Source organism: Aptenodytes forsteri, unplaced genomic scaffold (assembly GCF_000699145.1).
Source record: "Aptenodytes forsteri isolate BGI_AS27 unplaced genomic scaffold, ASM69914v1 Scaffold54, whole genome shotgun sequence".
In the NCBI taxonomy this organism is placed as follows: domain Eukaryota; kingdom Metazoa; phylum Chordata; class Aves; order Sphenisciformes; family Spheniscidae; genus Aptenodytes; species Aptenodytes forsteri.
Window position 1 is genome coordinate 14,175,262 of NW_008796044.1, and position 16,199 is coordinate 14,191,460.

Consider the following 16,199-nt stretch of genomic DNA (forward strand, 5'->3'; position numbering starts at 1 on the left):
AGCCCAGCTAGCTCAGTCGGTAGAGCACGGGAAGCTGAAAAGTCCTTGGCTAGTGTAAGCACTGCTCAGCAACAACTAAAACATCGGTGTGTTATCAACATTGTTCTCACCCTAAATCCAAAACACAGCCCTGTACCAGCTACTAGGAAGGAAATTAACTCTATCCCTGCCGAAACCAGGACAGCTGATGTGCCCACTGACTTTGAGGGAGGCCAGCAGGGAGCTGAGGCACTGCTTCAGGGCTGTTTGGGCTGCCTGTTCCAGCGCTAAGACATTAACTGAGGCAAGCCTAGGAATTGCTGTGAATTTCTTCTGTGTCACTGCAGCGAAAGCTTTCATTTTAGAGATTGCCAGTCACCAGCATCCACTGGGTTGCTGGAACAGAATTAGGGCCAGTGACTGACAGCAGATGACCCAAGCTGTGCACGGACCCCTGCTACGTATGTAACAAATACCTAAGATGCCCTGCAATTCTGCATACACTTATCACAGATATTCGTTTATTTTAATTTACAGCCTGCAAAAAAGAAACAGCGAGCACAAGTCATCGAATTCTTCATTGACGTTGCCCGAGAGTGCTTTAACATAGGGAATTTTAATTCGCTGATGGCAATCATTTGTAAGTACAGCTTCTAACCAGGTCTCTCCATCAGCTGTCACGGATGAAAAGGGGAAACCTGACTCTCATCCATGGCTGTCTTTTCTTCTTTCTCACTCATAGCTGGAATGAACATGAGTCCAGTTTCCAGGCTAAAGAAGACTTGGTCAAAAGTGAAAACAGCCAAATTTTTCATTCTTGAGGTAAAAAAAAAAAAAAAAAAAAAAAAAAAAAAAAAAAAAAAAAAAAAAAAAAAAAAAAAAAAAAAAAAAAAAAAAAAAAAAAAAAAAAAAAAAAAAAAAAAGGTGCTGCTACACTGCTTGTGCTGCTACACTGCTTAAATTATATTCTGGATTTTTTTTGTTTGTGAATTTTCACATTTTTATCCAGGTGTGAGATGTTTGTAGACATGTTTCACAGACAGAGAGCCAGATTCTGGCTGAAGTTTCCCAGGTGTAGTGAGGAAGGTGTGAAGCTGCTGATACATAGAGGGGAATCAGCACTCAAATAGGAGGAGGAAAAAAACCAAAAATATGAGCCTATATGCAAGCCGTAGTGCTTTCACCAATGCCAGTTTTGTTTGGCCACAGACACAATGCTGAGTGTAAAGCTCCCAAGCTATACCTTGGACGTCGAGTGAACAAGGCCCAAGGTTGTTTTTTTGTATTGAGGATACCAGGATTTGGCATATATAAAATGGGCAGTCCTTATTCTTCGCATAAAAGCTCAGTAAGCTGCTACTAGAAAAATCAAAGGTACAGACAGCTGTGACCTGCAGATCTCTCTCTCACTGTACCTGTGGTTCATGGGGTTTTGTGTGTATGTGGATTTTTGAAGATACTGTACCTGTGGTTCATGAGGTTTTGTGTGTATGTGGATTTTTGAAGATGTAGGCTAGGCTCTGTTCAGGGTTTGCTATAACTGAGGGTAAAGTTGTCTTCAGAGGATCCAGGTCGCTTTCTAACCAGCGTGTCGTCTTTTGTGTACCTAGCACCAGATGGACCCTACTGGTAACTTCTATAACTACAGAACAGCATTGCGGGGGGCTGCTCACAGATCACTCACCGCACACAGCAACAGGGAGAAGGTAGGTGTGACCGCATCTCATTTATCTCCAAATGGATGGTGTGCGTTGCTGGTGAGAGTCAGTGGCTGAAAGGCTCGATGCAAATGCTCTCCTCCCTTCCATGGGTCACCAGCGCAAGGCTCGTGCACTGCTAAATGCAGTTGGAAATGTAAATGTGTGGCTGAGAGGAGTCTGAAATGGATCACAGGGCTTTTGTGGACTTGCTCTCAGACGTTGGGGAACTAGAGAGGGCATGACACACAGCATGGAGGACTTGGCTGCAAGCATCTCTCTCTCCCTGGAAAATTCACATTGTTTAGATTGATAAACCTGATGGAACAAGTATTCCAGACTAAAATGACTTTTATTTTGGTATGGAGCATCAGCCTGGCAGGCCCAGGTGGAACCGCGCTTTTGTTACAACTGTGCCAGCCAGACCTCTGTGCAGACAAGCCCCTATTGTGTTGTGTAGGGTGTGATTGAGATAGAGAGCAAAGGGCACAGCACTCAGAGATGAGGTGGTTCTCCGTTTACATTAGGGAAAGATGACTTACCGCAAGTCCTGCAAAGAAGTCTGGTCTGAATCCATTGCAGCAAATTTCGGGTGAAATTCTGTCCTCGTGAATTTTCATTTCATTTGGTTGTTGCTGCCATCTCGGTGAGCAAGAATCGAAGTGTTTTATCAGTGTTCGTGGCTGATACGTAGCTTTCTGAGATGTCACTGATGCTGCAAAAATCAGATTGAGGAGAGGTTAGTGCAGGATCCTCCTGTTTTGTGCCCCAGGGTGTTTCTTGTTAATTTGCTTATTTCTCCATTCAATTATCTTTTTTTTGTTTTGTTTTATGAAAGAGGGTTTGTTTTTAACATTGCAGTTGCTTATAGTCATAAATGGGTAATCTCTGTGCAGGGCACGGCTAAGGTAAAGTAGATACTGCGTGAACAAGCATAATATGGAATTTCACTAGAGGAGTCAGGCCAGATGCTAATCTCACATCGCTGTAAATTTGATGTAAATCTGCTGAAGCTAATGGAATCTCACAGCATTTACAGTGAAATGAGATCAGCATCTGGTTGCAGGCTGACTCAGCTGCAATGGGAGTACGCTGAGTTGTTCTGAAAAGCACTTCTCTGTGCAAAGAAGAGACGATGGCTTTGGATGTTTGTGACTGGCAGAGAAATTCTTTTAACTCTACACACCGCAGCAAGGACCTGTCAGTCTGAGATGCTTCTGCAGTTTAGTTCTTCTGCAACCATCATATATATTCAAACCAGTTGCTTTATTGTTTGACTTAATTTCCTGTGGAAGTTAGCGATCTCTGTCATATCTCTACCCCTGGCTGGTTAAGACTGAGGGCAGAGAGCATATTAGATTGAAAGGAATCTATTTTACATAAGAAAAAGCCCGTATTCTGTTTCCCTTGTATAGATAACATTAGTTCAAGAAAATGCTCAAGCATATGATTTGGTAGCTACTCACGCTGGGTATTTTACAGTGTCAGGTACAGCAGATCATGTAATTCTTGCTGTAGGAATTAAGGAATTTTGTTTCTTTTTTATAAGCAAGATTATCAGTTATTTATTGTAATGAGTTTGAATAAAATTGAAAGAAGACGATCACTTCTTTAACAGAAAATGTTATGTTGTTTCTTGGCAAACTTGTGGCGGAGCTCACTCTGAAGAAAATTTTTACCTTCAAATTGAATTGTGCTTACAAGAGTTTGAGATCCCAATCCCCTCCACCCCTCTTCTCGACAAGTGGCCACCCCAGAAGCAGAGATGGAGGCCTCAGGCCTCAGTCCATCTGCTTGAGAAGGAAGGTGCTCTGGAGCGAGCGCTCTTGTCGCAGACCAACAGGCTAAGCAGTGGGATATGTCTCGCAGGAAGAAAAACTGCCTGTAGGCTCGGAGGAGCTAATATTTAACTGGCAGCCTCACCAGAAACGTTGCTTTATTCTCTCCTCAGGGCTGGTGTCTCGGCTGCTGAGTTTTGAACAGCGCTTGAACAGAAGCACAGCTCGGGGGCTGAATGATATCCTCAGAGGGAGGCAGGGTGAGCAGTGACCTGGGGCACCCTCCCTCCTCCTACTGTGTGCACACATCTCGCCCAAATCCCCCATGTGACGCTGGCCTTCTGGCACAAAAGAGCGCTGCCCGATTTCGTCACCCGCTCCATCCTCATCCTCAGGGTGCTCGTGCGAGACTGCAGCACAGGTTGTAGGAGAAGGATCTCAGTATAGCCGTGGAGGATCCCCTGACCTCAGTCCTCACTGTTCTAATCCAGCCCTTCTCCCTGTGTGTAAACGGCATAGTTATAAACTACTCGTTACTTGTTCAGGAGCAGGCTTGTAAAAAGGCACGGCAAGGCAGCTCTCAAAGTGGAGAGGTGCAATGCAGCGGCAGAAATAAACCTGCCAAAGTGCAGGGTGAGAGAACCGGTAATGAAGAAGGGCTGATGTTTCATGCGGAATTCAGAGGGGTATACTTGTTAGGAACTAAGTCTGGCTTTATCTATGCAGTCAGCTGACCTATGCCATCTCCAAAATTAAGTCATTCCACTGGGAAGCCCTGCATTGTGCTAATGACATTTCTCTGGCTTTGAAATGTTGGGAGTGCGTACAGTGCGGTACTGTGTGTTGTTGCCGTCCGATACTATGGAGGAACACGATGTCTGATCTCATTAGCTTTCTTCTTTCTGCAGGAGGCAGTTGTCCTTCAGCATGTGGGTGGGTTGGATGGCACAGGGGTAGGAATCAAAAGGGAGTGAAATATGAGTTTCTGGCACTAACCCAGATTTTATGCTAGCAAAGGGCCTGGATCGAAGCCAACATTAGAGTGTAGCTATATCCACTTTTGTTGCTTTTCCTACAGAAATTTGGAAGACAAAACATACAGGGTAACATTTTTATTGGGGAAATAAACGGTGACCCAAAGACAGAAATCCCCTGGAAAATGTGTAGAGAATTGGTATCCTAGAGTATGTCTTTGACGCCTTTTGGATGCAGATGAGAACAAGCTCTACCCGCGCTCTGAGCTGACTGGTGGCTTTGTAGCTGTATTAGCATGGCATTCAGCCCACATTCATATACCTTCCCTCTCAGCAAGGCTTTTTGTTTACGTTTAGTACCACTAATGGTGGTGACCTAGCTCCCAGGCAGTGTGGAGCAGGGCAGAACAAGCTCGCATCTGCCTGCAAAAAATACGTAGACAGAACCTGGCAGTAATTTCTAGCTGGGGATCAGTGTCTGCCTCCAGCTCTCTGTATCTTTCCACCTTAGAAGACCACACTGGTTAGAGAGTTGCCATCATTTTTGGTAGAAAACAAACCACGTAGACTGAATTGTATTCTTTACCTCAGGTTGATCGATTTAGTTTGGATGATATAAAAACGAATCCTGAAACACACTTAGCTCAGTTTGACTAGAAATTGCTCCACCTCACCCTGATAGCAGGGCTCAGGATTTTGGGGGGGGTTAGGCTGTGCTTTGTTTCCATTCCTATATTATATCAGTGGGATGTATCAGGATAATGCCAGTGGCTCTTGGAGTGTCAGTCCAGGCTTTTTTATGGCTACTGCACTGACATTACAGAGTTCATCTATGGCTGTCCCATAAAAAAGCCAGCAGAGAATGCAGATCTTTAGCAGTTTACTGCATGTGGTATTTTAGCTGAAACAGAAATTGGCTTCCATTTTCACTGCAAGAGTTGGTAGCGGCTTGTAGACTCCTTGCCTCAGTAAGTGTTTTCATGCCTATGGCTTGCTCGCCACTCATTGTTGCATCGTGAAGGCTGTAGACTGGAAAATAACAGCTGCCAATCCTGTTCTAGGTCCACTTCATATCCCGTTACAGCTGATGTACGGCGTGAGATGGAATAACAGTACGACATTAAATACTTAACCAAAGGATTGCTCCCTTGGGTGGTCTTGCATGCCATGAAGGCACTTCAATTTTGGTGCACGCTTAACAAGCTACAGTTCAGTTAATTTACAAATAGAACAGTGGAAACATTTGGACACTCTACCATGCGATGTGCTTTCCTTTAAGTTCGTGGTGATTAAGTTTGTACTTAGTGGCTTAAAAGGCAGGTGTTGCTGCCGCAGGAAAATGCTCACAGAGGTGACTGCTGACCCTATAGCTCAAACCCTCCAAGTGGCCTTTTTCTGTCACAATGCCAGTGCTGGGGAGGTGGGTAGACTCAGATTTGACTATCGAATCCCAGAGCCCTGGGGGTCAGCTTTGTCATGGACTGGTCCTTTGTGTTATCTTTCTTTTCCCTTTGAGTTGTGACACAAGAGGACCCAGAGAGAGTCTGCTGCACTCTGGGTCTCTGCTGAAGTGCTGGAGATGTGCTTCAGGAGCGCTGTTGCTGCTTCTTATGTTGCTTAGAACATCTAGCATCAAATTTATCCCTGCGGTAATTCCATTAATTTCAAGAGTCTTACCTAGAAGTAGACTTTTTCTATAGCAAATTATGACCTGACTGATGGCTTAGAGAGAAGGCTTGGATCACTGCTATATGCCACTTTGCCCTGGATGATTCCCGGGGCTTATTTTGAGTGCTACAATGATCTCTCTGGCTACCGTTGGCAGTTTCCTGTCAACTAACATAATATTTTCAGTCCGACTGTCTGCAGGTTAATTTGGAGAAGCAGGTTGTACTGATCAGGTACCAGGAAGGAGATTACATGCCTCAAGAGGTAGCCATGCATGGAGCTGTTGAAAATGAAACAGCTCCTGATTAACTGTTTGTAGACAAGTCCTTGGTCATCAAATTTTATTCTGCCTTTCCTTGTCCAGAGACAATACTGGTTCTTTGGTTCCCAGCTGTCTTTAAATTGCTCCATTTGTGTCTTCAACATCTTTGTTTATAAAGACCCAACAGAGAAAGGAAGAGTTCTGCAATTTTATTTTGCTCTTTGCTGTCTGATCATGTCATCAGTGATGCTGTTGATGATAAACTGGGTTATTAGCATTTTCTTAGTCATGTTATTCTGCTCAGTGAACATAGTGTTCAGTTTGTATTCATTTCAGCATACATCCTCCTGATGGCTGAAGGTGTCTTTATACCCTACTGCCCTTATGCTTGCCTGTCACTGTACTGCTTTTTAAGTGCGCAGCACACTGAGAAGTCAGTATTTCTTTTTTCTCCTCTCTCCTTACTGAGTTGTTCTTTCATGCAGAGAAAATACTGAACTGGAAAGATAATAGTTATGTCATTTCTCTTCACAGATTGTGATCCCCTTCTTCAGCCTATTGATCAAAGACATTTATTTTTTGAATGAAGGATGTGCTAATCGCCTTCCAAATGGACATGTCAACTTCGAAGTAAGATCTGAAAAATGTTTTTATCTATCCCATTCTGATAGCACTATCTGAGATCGTTTGCCTTCAACAAAGACTGAATATGTCAAAAGGGACGGTCTCAAGTGACTGTGTGAAGGTTAAACCAATCCCAGAACGTTTCTTAAAAGTATTAATATGTATATTTTATATAAAAATTACAAGCAGATGGTCCTAACTTGCTTGATGTTGGTTGGCTGCTAGAAATACAGTGTCAATAGTATAAATGATTATACTTACGGCTTGGAGGGGAAGATGACTTTTTCAGAAAACATGGAAAACTATTTTTCTTATACACACACACAGAGAAAAGAGTCAGTATAAAATGGTTTATACTGTAATTTATTTATCTGCCTTTTTAGCCCTTTCTCACTTTTAATAAAGAGGTTTGGTAAAGTTTTGCCAAATAATTATAATAATAAATTACTTGTGGTTATTAGAGAAAAATTAGAATACAAGCAGAATTACATATGGCGTACACAGTCACTGTGTTCATGAGGTAAACGTCATGCCGCTGATGTACGGATTCAAATGTTTTATCTCCTGCCTGTAGGTTTTACACAGAATAATTTCTATTAAATGCAGTAGAAGGATTTCTATTCCCTCACAGCCCTGGCACTAGGTGGTATTAGTCACATATCCTGAGTCATCCCGGTTCTGTGCCGCAGCGGATGGTTTTACACTAGTACAACTTGTTGCCAGTGCGGTGTGCAGGCGCTCAGGTGTTCCGCATTGTGCTGGGCATTGCGGTGGCTGTGTTCTTGTACGCCGGTGGAGGGGCAGAGGTGGGGTGCTTCTGAAAGAACTGCCCGGTGTCGAGGAGAAAATAGTTCTTGAGCTCTCAAATTCTTTGTAAATCATTTCTTGAGCATCGCTTTGGTTGCATTAAATTTCTTCTTCAGTTAGTGGCATTGTGAGATAGTGAGTAATGCATGAAATACTGAGCCTGGCATTGCCTTAAATTATATCAGAACTGTTACAAGACCTAAAGAGTTGTGAGGCGTTGGAGTCACTCCACTTTATGTAATTTATATCTAATTCTGCTCCCTCCTGTTCCATCAAAGTTTATGTCCTCTAGTCTTAAGTACATATGTGTAACCCATAACTTTGTTCGTGGATACATTTTCATTTAAGTACGAACTGAGTCGGCTTGTAAGAAGGAACGTAGCGCACCCTTTCCTCTCTCTTTCCCCTGTAAATGAACTGTGCAAATGTACCCATCTAAAACATACAAGGCTCTTTTCTCCTAATCTCCTTGTGGTTGGCACGACGGATCCTGGATCTTAGTCTTCTGCTTGGATGTGGTTGTTTTAGTGAGATAATCTTATTGTATCTGAGTGGAATGGTTTTACGTTTACAGAAATTTCTGGAACTGGCTAAGCAAGTAGGAGAATTTATAACATGGAAGCAAGTGGAATGTCCCTTTGAACAAGACCCTAACATCATCCACTACTTGCATACTGCTCCCATTTTTACTGAAGATGGTAAGACTCTGTACAATCTCTAATCACTGAAAATATGTCTCTTCATCACTACTAATTAACACCCTGATCCATGCTTTGGTCTTCTCTCTCGCTGACCAGTCCCGGTTCTTTCCTAGCTTTCTGTCATGCAGCTTGTTTATCCCCAGTCTATCAACCCGTTTTTGCAAATATAACAACCTTCTAGCTCATGAAGGTGCTGCCTGATTGCTCTTCTTTTGTCCATAGCTTCTCTATAAGGCACTGTCTAGGAAGTTGCCATTGTGGCCCTGTTTTTGTAACCAAGAAGAGAGGCCACACAACCATGTCGTGGACTGCTATGAATGTCAGCTGTCCCTTAGCCACTCATTCTGTGATTGATGGAGCCAGAACTAATCTCTTCCGCAAACCAACACTGTCGTCTCTTCAGGGAACACAGCCCAGGGCGATGGTAGTCCAGCTGACCTCCTCCACTACAGCAAAGAAATATGTTACCTACAGAAAAGAATTTTTAAGAAAAATCTTTTCTAGTAATTAATTTAAGCTGTAGCTATGAGAGCCCTGTCCTGAAATTATTTCTCTGATTGTCTTTTTATACTTACGTGTCCTCTTCAATTTGGTATCCAGCATGTCAGACTCTGTCATTTCATATTGGTCCATGTCAGTTGCCTCTTGGTACATTGTCACACACAGAATTGTCTATAGCTATATTCCCATAAGCTATACTGGTGTTGGGTTTATTTTTTCTTGATTCTATAGGCAGTTTTCTGTACTAATCCAAGTTAAGCAGACCGGACAGCTTTTATTTCACAGACTACTTCAGAAAACAAAATACTGCTTCAAAAATCCTGCCTAAATCCTAAGAAGAATGACTGCCAAAATAGAATAATTAAAGTGATTAAAGCATTACATATCGAAAGGAGATAGGACGGAGGCATTTGTTCTGTTTTTAGGCTCTAAAGGGACAGAAAGTGAAAGTCAGGGGTACCTCAGAAGTGGTGTTTAAAAGTACAGTTTTCAGGCTGCTGGACCGAAAAAGGGTGACCTCAACCCACTAATTGTTTGCAGATTTTCTCTCTCATGCCCTCCCCTATATCCATACTGCTTTCATGAGATGCCCTTTGCAGAAGCCACAGCAGGCCTCCCCTGTTACCCAGGGGAAGTGCAGAGCAGAAAGATCTGCCCTGAGTAAAGGGTGGGAGAATATGTTAGAGAGAGGCAGCGGTGGTATGTGAAATGCAGCTGTACTGTGCTTGTCACAGTGTGGACGAATAGTGGGCCAACTCTTGAATATTAAAATGCAGTTGAATTGTAGTGCAGACTTGAATACTGAGATGGTTCGAGCGTTAAAGAATAAAGCATCGCTACACAGTCAAATGAGGAAATGTGTGTGAATGCAAATCACAGCCTACTTTAAAAAAAATCTGTGAAGGCAGTGAGATACTAATGCATCGCCAGCTTTTGCAGAGGAGACTCTACAGCCTAGACACATTTTGGTATCATAAAATGCATCCTACAATGCAAAATTTTGCAGAAAAAAAAACCCTTCTTCTTTTTCTACTGTGTTCCTTCTCTGGTTTCTGTAACTCGTTCTTACTTTGAGGGTGTTTTGTATTCATTTAAGATAGCATGTCCCCATAAGCTTTAAAAAGGAGGAAGAGAAAGTTGTGTTAAGTGGTGGAAATATCCTCAATTATAAAAAGTTTTATTTGTTTAGCTGTCAGCTCTCGCTGTCTCTCTTTTTTTAATGGTCATATAACACTTTGGTAGCGGTGCTGTGTCAGAGTAAATAGGCCCAGATCTGTATATGCAAAACCAGAGACCATTTAACTGTTTAATATTGTTATAAGAAGGTCACGCTAATGTGTATTAACTCTGGGCTCCTTTACTGTTCCATCAAAATTAACCTAACAGCTTTCCAAAGGTAGACGTGTGAGCTAAACGTCAGTCTCCTACTGATTGCCAGCTACCTGATGGACCGCGAAGTTTTAAAGTTTCTCTTGCTGTGTGGTACAGTACAGGACATACAAGAATGCAGAGAGTTAGGGGGTTACTGTTGCTGTCGGAATAACACATATTTACCTTTTCCAGGCTTGTATCTGGCTTCCTATGAAAGTGAAAGTCCGGAAAACCAGACAGAAAAAGACAGGTGGAAATCCTTAAGGTAACCACTCATTTTATCAGCTCATTTCTAAAGTACCTCCAAAATGCTGCACTGATAGTCAAAGCTTGTAAAGTGCTGGCATTTAAAATGTGACCTCTGATGGGGGTCTCTTCCATTTAGGACTAATCGACAGAGCTGAGGCTGCACTGATAAAAGCTAATCGTAATCTCAAATTATCCACCATTTAAAGAATGCCTTCCACTTGTGCATTTATACAGCGCTGTACCCATGCAAAAGAGGCCTGGTGTAGATGAAAAATGTCCTGGGTTAACTGGATCTTCCTACAGTTTACAGCTCTTAGAAGAGATGTGTAATGGTTTGGTGTAAGTGATGATTTTAAAAAAAAACCACCACCCACCTTTATATTTGCTTTTTTTTCATTATTCTTATGCTTTAAATTTACAGATCCACTATTTTAGGAAAGACTTGAAGATTAAGACATTATTGCAGTAGGTCAAGGAAAAGAAATCCGCAAACATTTTGCACTACTGATTCCAAAGATGCCTGTTTGGGATTTAGACAATTTCTTTTGTTTGAGTTTTTTGTTGGGTTTTTTGACTGCCTAACGTGATGGATGAACTGGATTCATCCACTGAAATCAACAGAACTGTGTGCACAATGATGCTTTTCTAACTATGAGACGGAGAGAGGAAGGACAAACAGACTATTTGTGGCTGTGCCCAAACTGCGTCAGGATCAATGTAACTTTTGCCTCTGAAGGAAAACATAAGAAAATCAGGAGCATGGAGAACCATGGTACTGCAGAAGAGAATGGAAAAGTATAAAAAAAGGAAAGCAAAAAAATACACGTGAATATTTCAGAAGCAGGTGCTTCAGACAGCAGCTCTTTAAACCCTCTGAGGATTGTAAAATTAAATCAAACACAGACACAGCAGCAATCTGGTTAATTGCTGAACGAAGAAAGAACTTAATCTCACATTAGCAGTCCCCCAGCCTTGTTGAACAAAGCACTGACTGCTACAGGTATAAGCTTCCAGCAGATGAAAACTGACATCGCTCGCTCATATGTATACGTGTATGTCACATATAGACCACATCAGCATGGGACAGTCGTGCAAACCCCATGAATTTTTACAGAGAACAATCTGAAGTATGACTATTGCTTAGTTATTCTTCCCACCACTGTTGTTGCTTTTCTTACTGTGAATCTTGGCAGATCTGAGGAGGGCACAGAGTGTAGACAGTATTGCTTAAAGACCCCGGCCACCACCACATCTAAAGTGGAACTGAAGAAGCAAATGACCCTGGACTCAACTTACCTCTATTTAATGTAGGCAGTGTATGCCATAATTTTGTTGATGCTGAATTGCATCTTTTAGAGGGTTTTATCACACCTAAAGAAAAAAGATACTGCATTACCATTTGAAGAAAATCTATCGGGTTCCAATTAATACAGTACTGTTTATTTTGCAACATGATACTAGGAGGATAGGAAGGGGGAGGTAATGGCTCTGAATTTGGGAACTACACGGTATGCTTTAAAAAGACAAAGGGTTTCGGACTAGAATGAATGCACTGAGGAATTTGTCATTCATGAGCAGATAACCATTTTTTCTCTTTTTTATTTTTAGGATCTAAACCATGTTCACCATTTCCTTACAAATAATATGAAGTAGGGACTATATCTTGTGTTTAAAGTTGTACAATAATCAAGGTGCTACTGTAACATATATATTAAATGATAATGAACTGTATGGATATTAGATTCATAACTAAGCCCTAACAGTAGACTAATTGTTTGTACGTGGAAGGAACGTTCCTACCTGCCCCAGAAGAGACCTCAAAAAGCTTAAATGAAACCTAAATGCCACATGATATCGAACTTTGCATTTTATTACTGACTTGATGCTGGCCTTTTCAGATGTTCCAGTCTTTCTCTGTCTACAACAGAAGGACGTAACCCTTTCTTTGAGATCAGTGATAGTTTTCTTTCGATACAGAGTGATTCCAAGTGGCTGTAGTTGTTTTGCAAAATTAGGCTAATCGCAAAACCTGGCTGTGTTGGCCTATGCATTTAGCCAGAAAACTGGAACTGTTCCAGGCCCTCTGCCAGGCCTCAGAAGTTATCCACGCCTGAGTGGGTTGTTGAAATGTGAGGCATTGGTGAGCTCGTGTTTGAGGGCAGCTCTGACAGTTGAGCTGATCGGGAGTACAGCAGCCTGAGACATGCTCTATGTGACATACTGAAGGTTTGTAGTGCCTGCAGTGCAGTTCTTATGTTGGGTTTTGGTCGTGAAAACCTGTGCAGTCTGGATCATGGCCACCTGGAATCCACTGCTCTTGCAATTGCTGAGATGAGCAGGACGCCTTCTTCTAGATTGCATATGTAGGGGCTTGGGGCAGAACTTGAGTTCTCCTTTTCATATAGGTCTATCAGCGCATGAATCCAAGCAGGGGGAACGTAAAAATGTCATGTGTTTACTCAAGCTTTGTATGGAAGAACTAAGTGTAAGGATGGTACGACATCCTTCCAGCCAGGGAATGATCACTGTTCTGGTGATACTGTTAAGATGCTGTTTGTTAATTTTTGTACGTGAGCTGAGAGCTCTAGAGAGAAACGTACACACAAAGCCATTCCTTCAAGCAGAACCATTTCCAAAATGATGCCATTAAAAGCCTGTTAAATTCCAACCAAATTCAGAGCAATAACCATAAACATATCTACAACAGTGTTAATGCTTAAGTGTGTTTGCTAAATGGTCATTTTTTTCTTAACGTCTGCATCTTTTTAACAGGCACAGTGTGACTTCATAGTGGAAATGTGTTTTTATTTATCTGAAACCCAGTGTAGGTGGATGGGCCCTTTCTTAAAACCTGCTTTTTAAAATGCAAATCCTCACTCCTTTTCTAATGAGCCAACAGAGGCTGGTACAGCTGACATTGTAACGCCCTGAAGATGAATCAAAATGTGATTTCTTATTATACTACTTTATATTTTTGGGCACCTTCCATGAATTCAGGCAATTTTGTAAGTATGAGTTAAATTAGATCTCAAAGTTTATCACTGTTGCAAACTAAACCATTTTCATAGTCTGAAACTTTCAAACCTCAGTGCTTAAAATGGAAGCATAAAGGTCAGATTTAGGTAGGTATTAAGGGCTTAGTGGGACTTTCAGAAGCACTGAATTATCTTTAAGCCTTTTTGTAGTCACACATTTAAAAGGTCTTTTTTCAGAGGTGCTAAACATCCTCATCTCTTGGTGAACACTAAGGCAATTACTGCTTTATAGAGGTGCGTGGCATATTGATCCATAGTATTTGATCTCCAGAGATGCTGGCTGCTCTTTGCAAAACGACTTGGAGATGAGAGTGCACAGCACCTTAAAATGAGAAGACTGCACTTTTAAAAAACAGACTTTGGGAATCATAGCTTGTCTTCACATAATTTCGTGGCTAAAATCCTATTGATTTAAATAGAAACAATGTAAAGCCTTAAGTTACAGCTGTCAGTTGCATTTGTAATTCATATTTGGCCTGCCTAGGGTGTACAACTTCAGAGAGGGGAGAGTGGTTAGAGCCTTGCTTCACCAACAGGTTTTACAAAGCGCGAGTACAACTGAAAACAAAGGATGGCAATTTGGGGAATAGATTTCTTCCAAAAATGTATTAACATTACATGAAAATCATTACATGAAAATGAGAACAAGCACCTCCAAAAATTAATGTTTTCTTGCTATAAATGTGTAAAGAACTCCTGCCATGCTGAAAAGAAAGCAATATCGCTTAACACCAAGCACTAAGCCACTGTAAGGCATGTAGTCATTAGACTAATATCTAGACAAGTTACTAGTAGTAATGTCATGGCTTTCTAATTCCACTTTTTTCAGTGGATTCACCTCCCTTACAGCTGCTTGAACTAATGCTACACAGAGAACAGAGCCAAGCTAGAGCTATAGGTCTGTAGCGTTAGTATCAAAACCCTAAGCTAGTAAGATGTGAATATATGATAGAGAGTCTTTCAGAAGCATTAACGTAGCTTCTGTGTATACAGCAATATTTTAAAAGACCCAGATCCAGGAAATCACTTCTGCACCTCCTCTAGTGTAATCAGTGGTAACAAAAGTTCTATTTTTTCATTTCTTGAGTGTGCCATTCTGCAATGTGGGGCTGGATAAAAAGCCCAGTGAAAAACAATGAAGGAATTGCGTGCCTTCAGCTTGTGTTGAAGTCAGCAGATGAACTTGCTCAATGCCTTTCAAAAGACACTTAATCGTACAATCTTACTCTCAATTTCACATCAGCATCAATCACATTACCTAATTAAGGGTGGATGGACGTAGGTCTGCTGGGCGTGACTGAATTTTGAGGGCAGAAAACTCTTGAAATGAGTCTAGCGGACAAGAACCCTGTGCACCAGAGTGCACTGAGCTTAGCATATCGTCGTTCCCTCCGTTAGGCAGTTAACACAATCCTGTCGTACAGCTGGCTGGAAGCTCCCCATGTGGATAGAGGACATGCAGATCTGGAAGCAAACTGTGATCCCAGCCGCTGCTGGGATGGCACTTTAGCAAAGTGTGGACACAGCTGCTAAAGCACTTCAAATAAAAAACAATTTAAGCGTAGAGATATTTTTCTCAGCTTGAAAATACTTTATGATGTGGTCAGTGGTGATAAGATAATCACTCGCTTAAAATCAAGCCATTCCCTTACTGATACCTTGGTTACTTTGTCATGTTTTATTGCAATAGTTTACGCACCTCTTATTAAAGCACATGAGCGCTGGTTTGCACATGACTGTAAATCCAGTTTAGAACAGAGCTCAGATCACTGAATATGTAATTGGAGTTACCAAAAGAAGACGTGTTAGTAGAAAAGAAATTGTTATGCATATCAGTGTCAAAATGTTACACAGTTAACAGTACCTGGCCCAACAATGACTGTGTTCCATAGGATGAGACTGATCCCAAGCACAGCGACATGCCGGAGGAGAAACTCCGATTGATTTTGATGGGCTTTGGAGCAGTCCTGCCATTATTAACTACGGTACAGTTTTAAGTTACTCACAGGGATTAAATTGGATTGACAACTGGTATAGTCCCTGGCCTTTCTTTTGAGCCAGGTGCAACTCTCAGATGGGCAGGTTGCACTTGGTAGGGTGAAAATCCAGCCCTAGCAAAAGTTTTCTTTGACATTGTTGAAGTTTCAGCAGCAAATTCAAGGACTAAATCTGATCCAAGGAATTAATTCACGTCTGAGAGCAAAATTTGACCTTCTGGCTTTAAGAACCTTTTTTTCTTTTTAGACTGGTAGAAATTAGCCTTACTGTTTCAGGTGTCTCTTTCATTGGAAATTAAAACCCCTTTGATTGTGAACTGATTATTTCCATTGTTGTAATTGCAGAATGGGATTAGGGAGTGACAAGGAAACAGGGAAAAGCCCCTTTGTCACTGCTCAGAGGCTCAGCTGTGGGCCAAAGACTTTCTTTTCTTTTGTCCTTTTTAACATTATCTGTTGAGTGAAATTACCTCAGTGGTTGGTGCAGGGCATTACTGAACCGCGGCTGGGGAACAGCACGCACTTACCTGGTGCCCGTATGGCAGCACATACACTA

General features: G+C 41.8%; 1 protein-coding gene across 3 annotated transcripts in view; it reads left to right on the forward strand.

Annotated features, from left to right (window-relative positions):
* RASGEF1C (RasGEF domain family member 1C) overlaps nt 1–11,515 on the forward strand; it is a 29,526-nt gene extending 18,011 nt beyond the window's left edge. For all 3 annotated transcript variants that reach the window (XM_009285879.2, XM_009285878.2, XM_009285880.2), the window contains 7 exons: nt 517–619; nt 722–801; nt 1,590–1,685; nt 6,893–6,988; nt 8,364–8,487; nt 10,555–10,627; nt 11,033–11,515. In XM_009285879.2, coding sequence (XP_009284154.1) covers nt 517–619; nt 722–801; nt 1,590–1,685; nt 6,893–6,988; nt 8,364–8,487; nt 10,555–10,627; nt 11,033–11,057 — 597 coding nt within the window. In that variant the 3' untranslated portion in view covers nt 11,058–11,515. The remainder of the gene's footprint in view (nt 1–516; nt 620–721; nt 802–1,589; nt 1,686–6,892; nt 6,989–8,363; nt 8,488–10,554; nt 10,628–11,032) is intronic.
* Nucleotides 11,516–16,199: the final 4,684 nt, after the last annotated feature.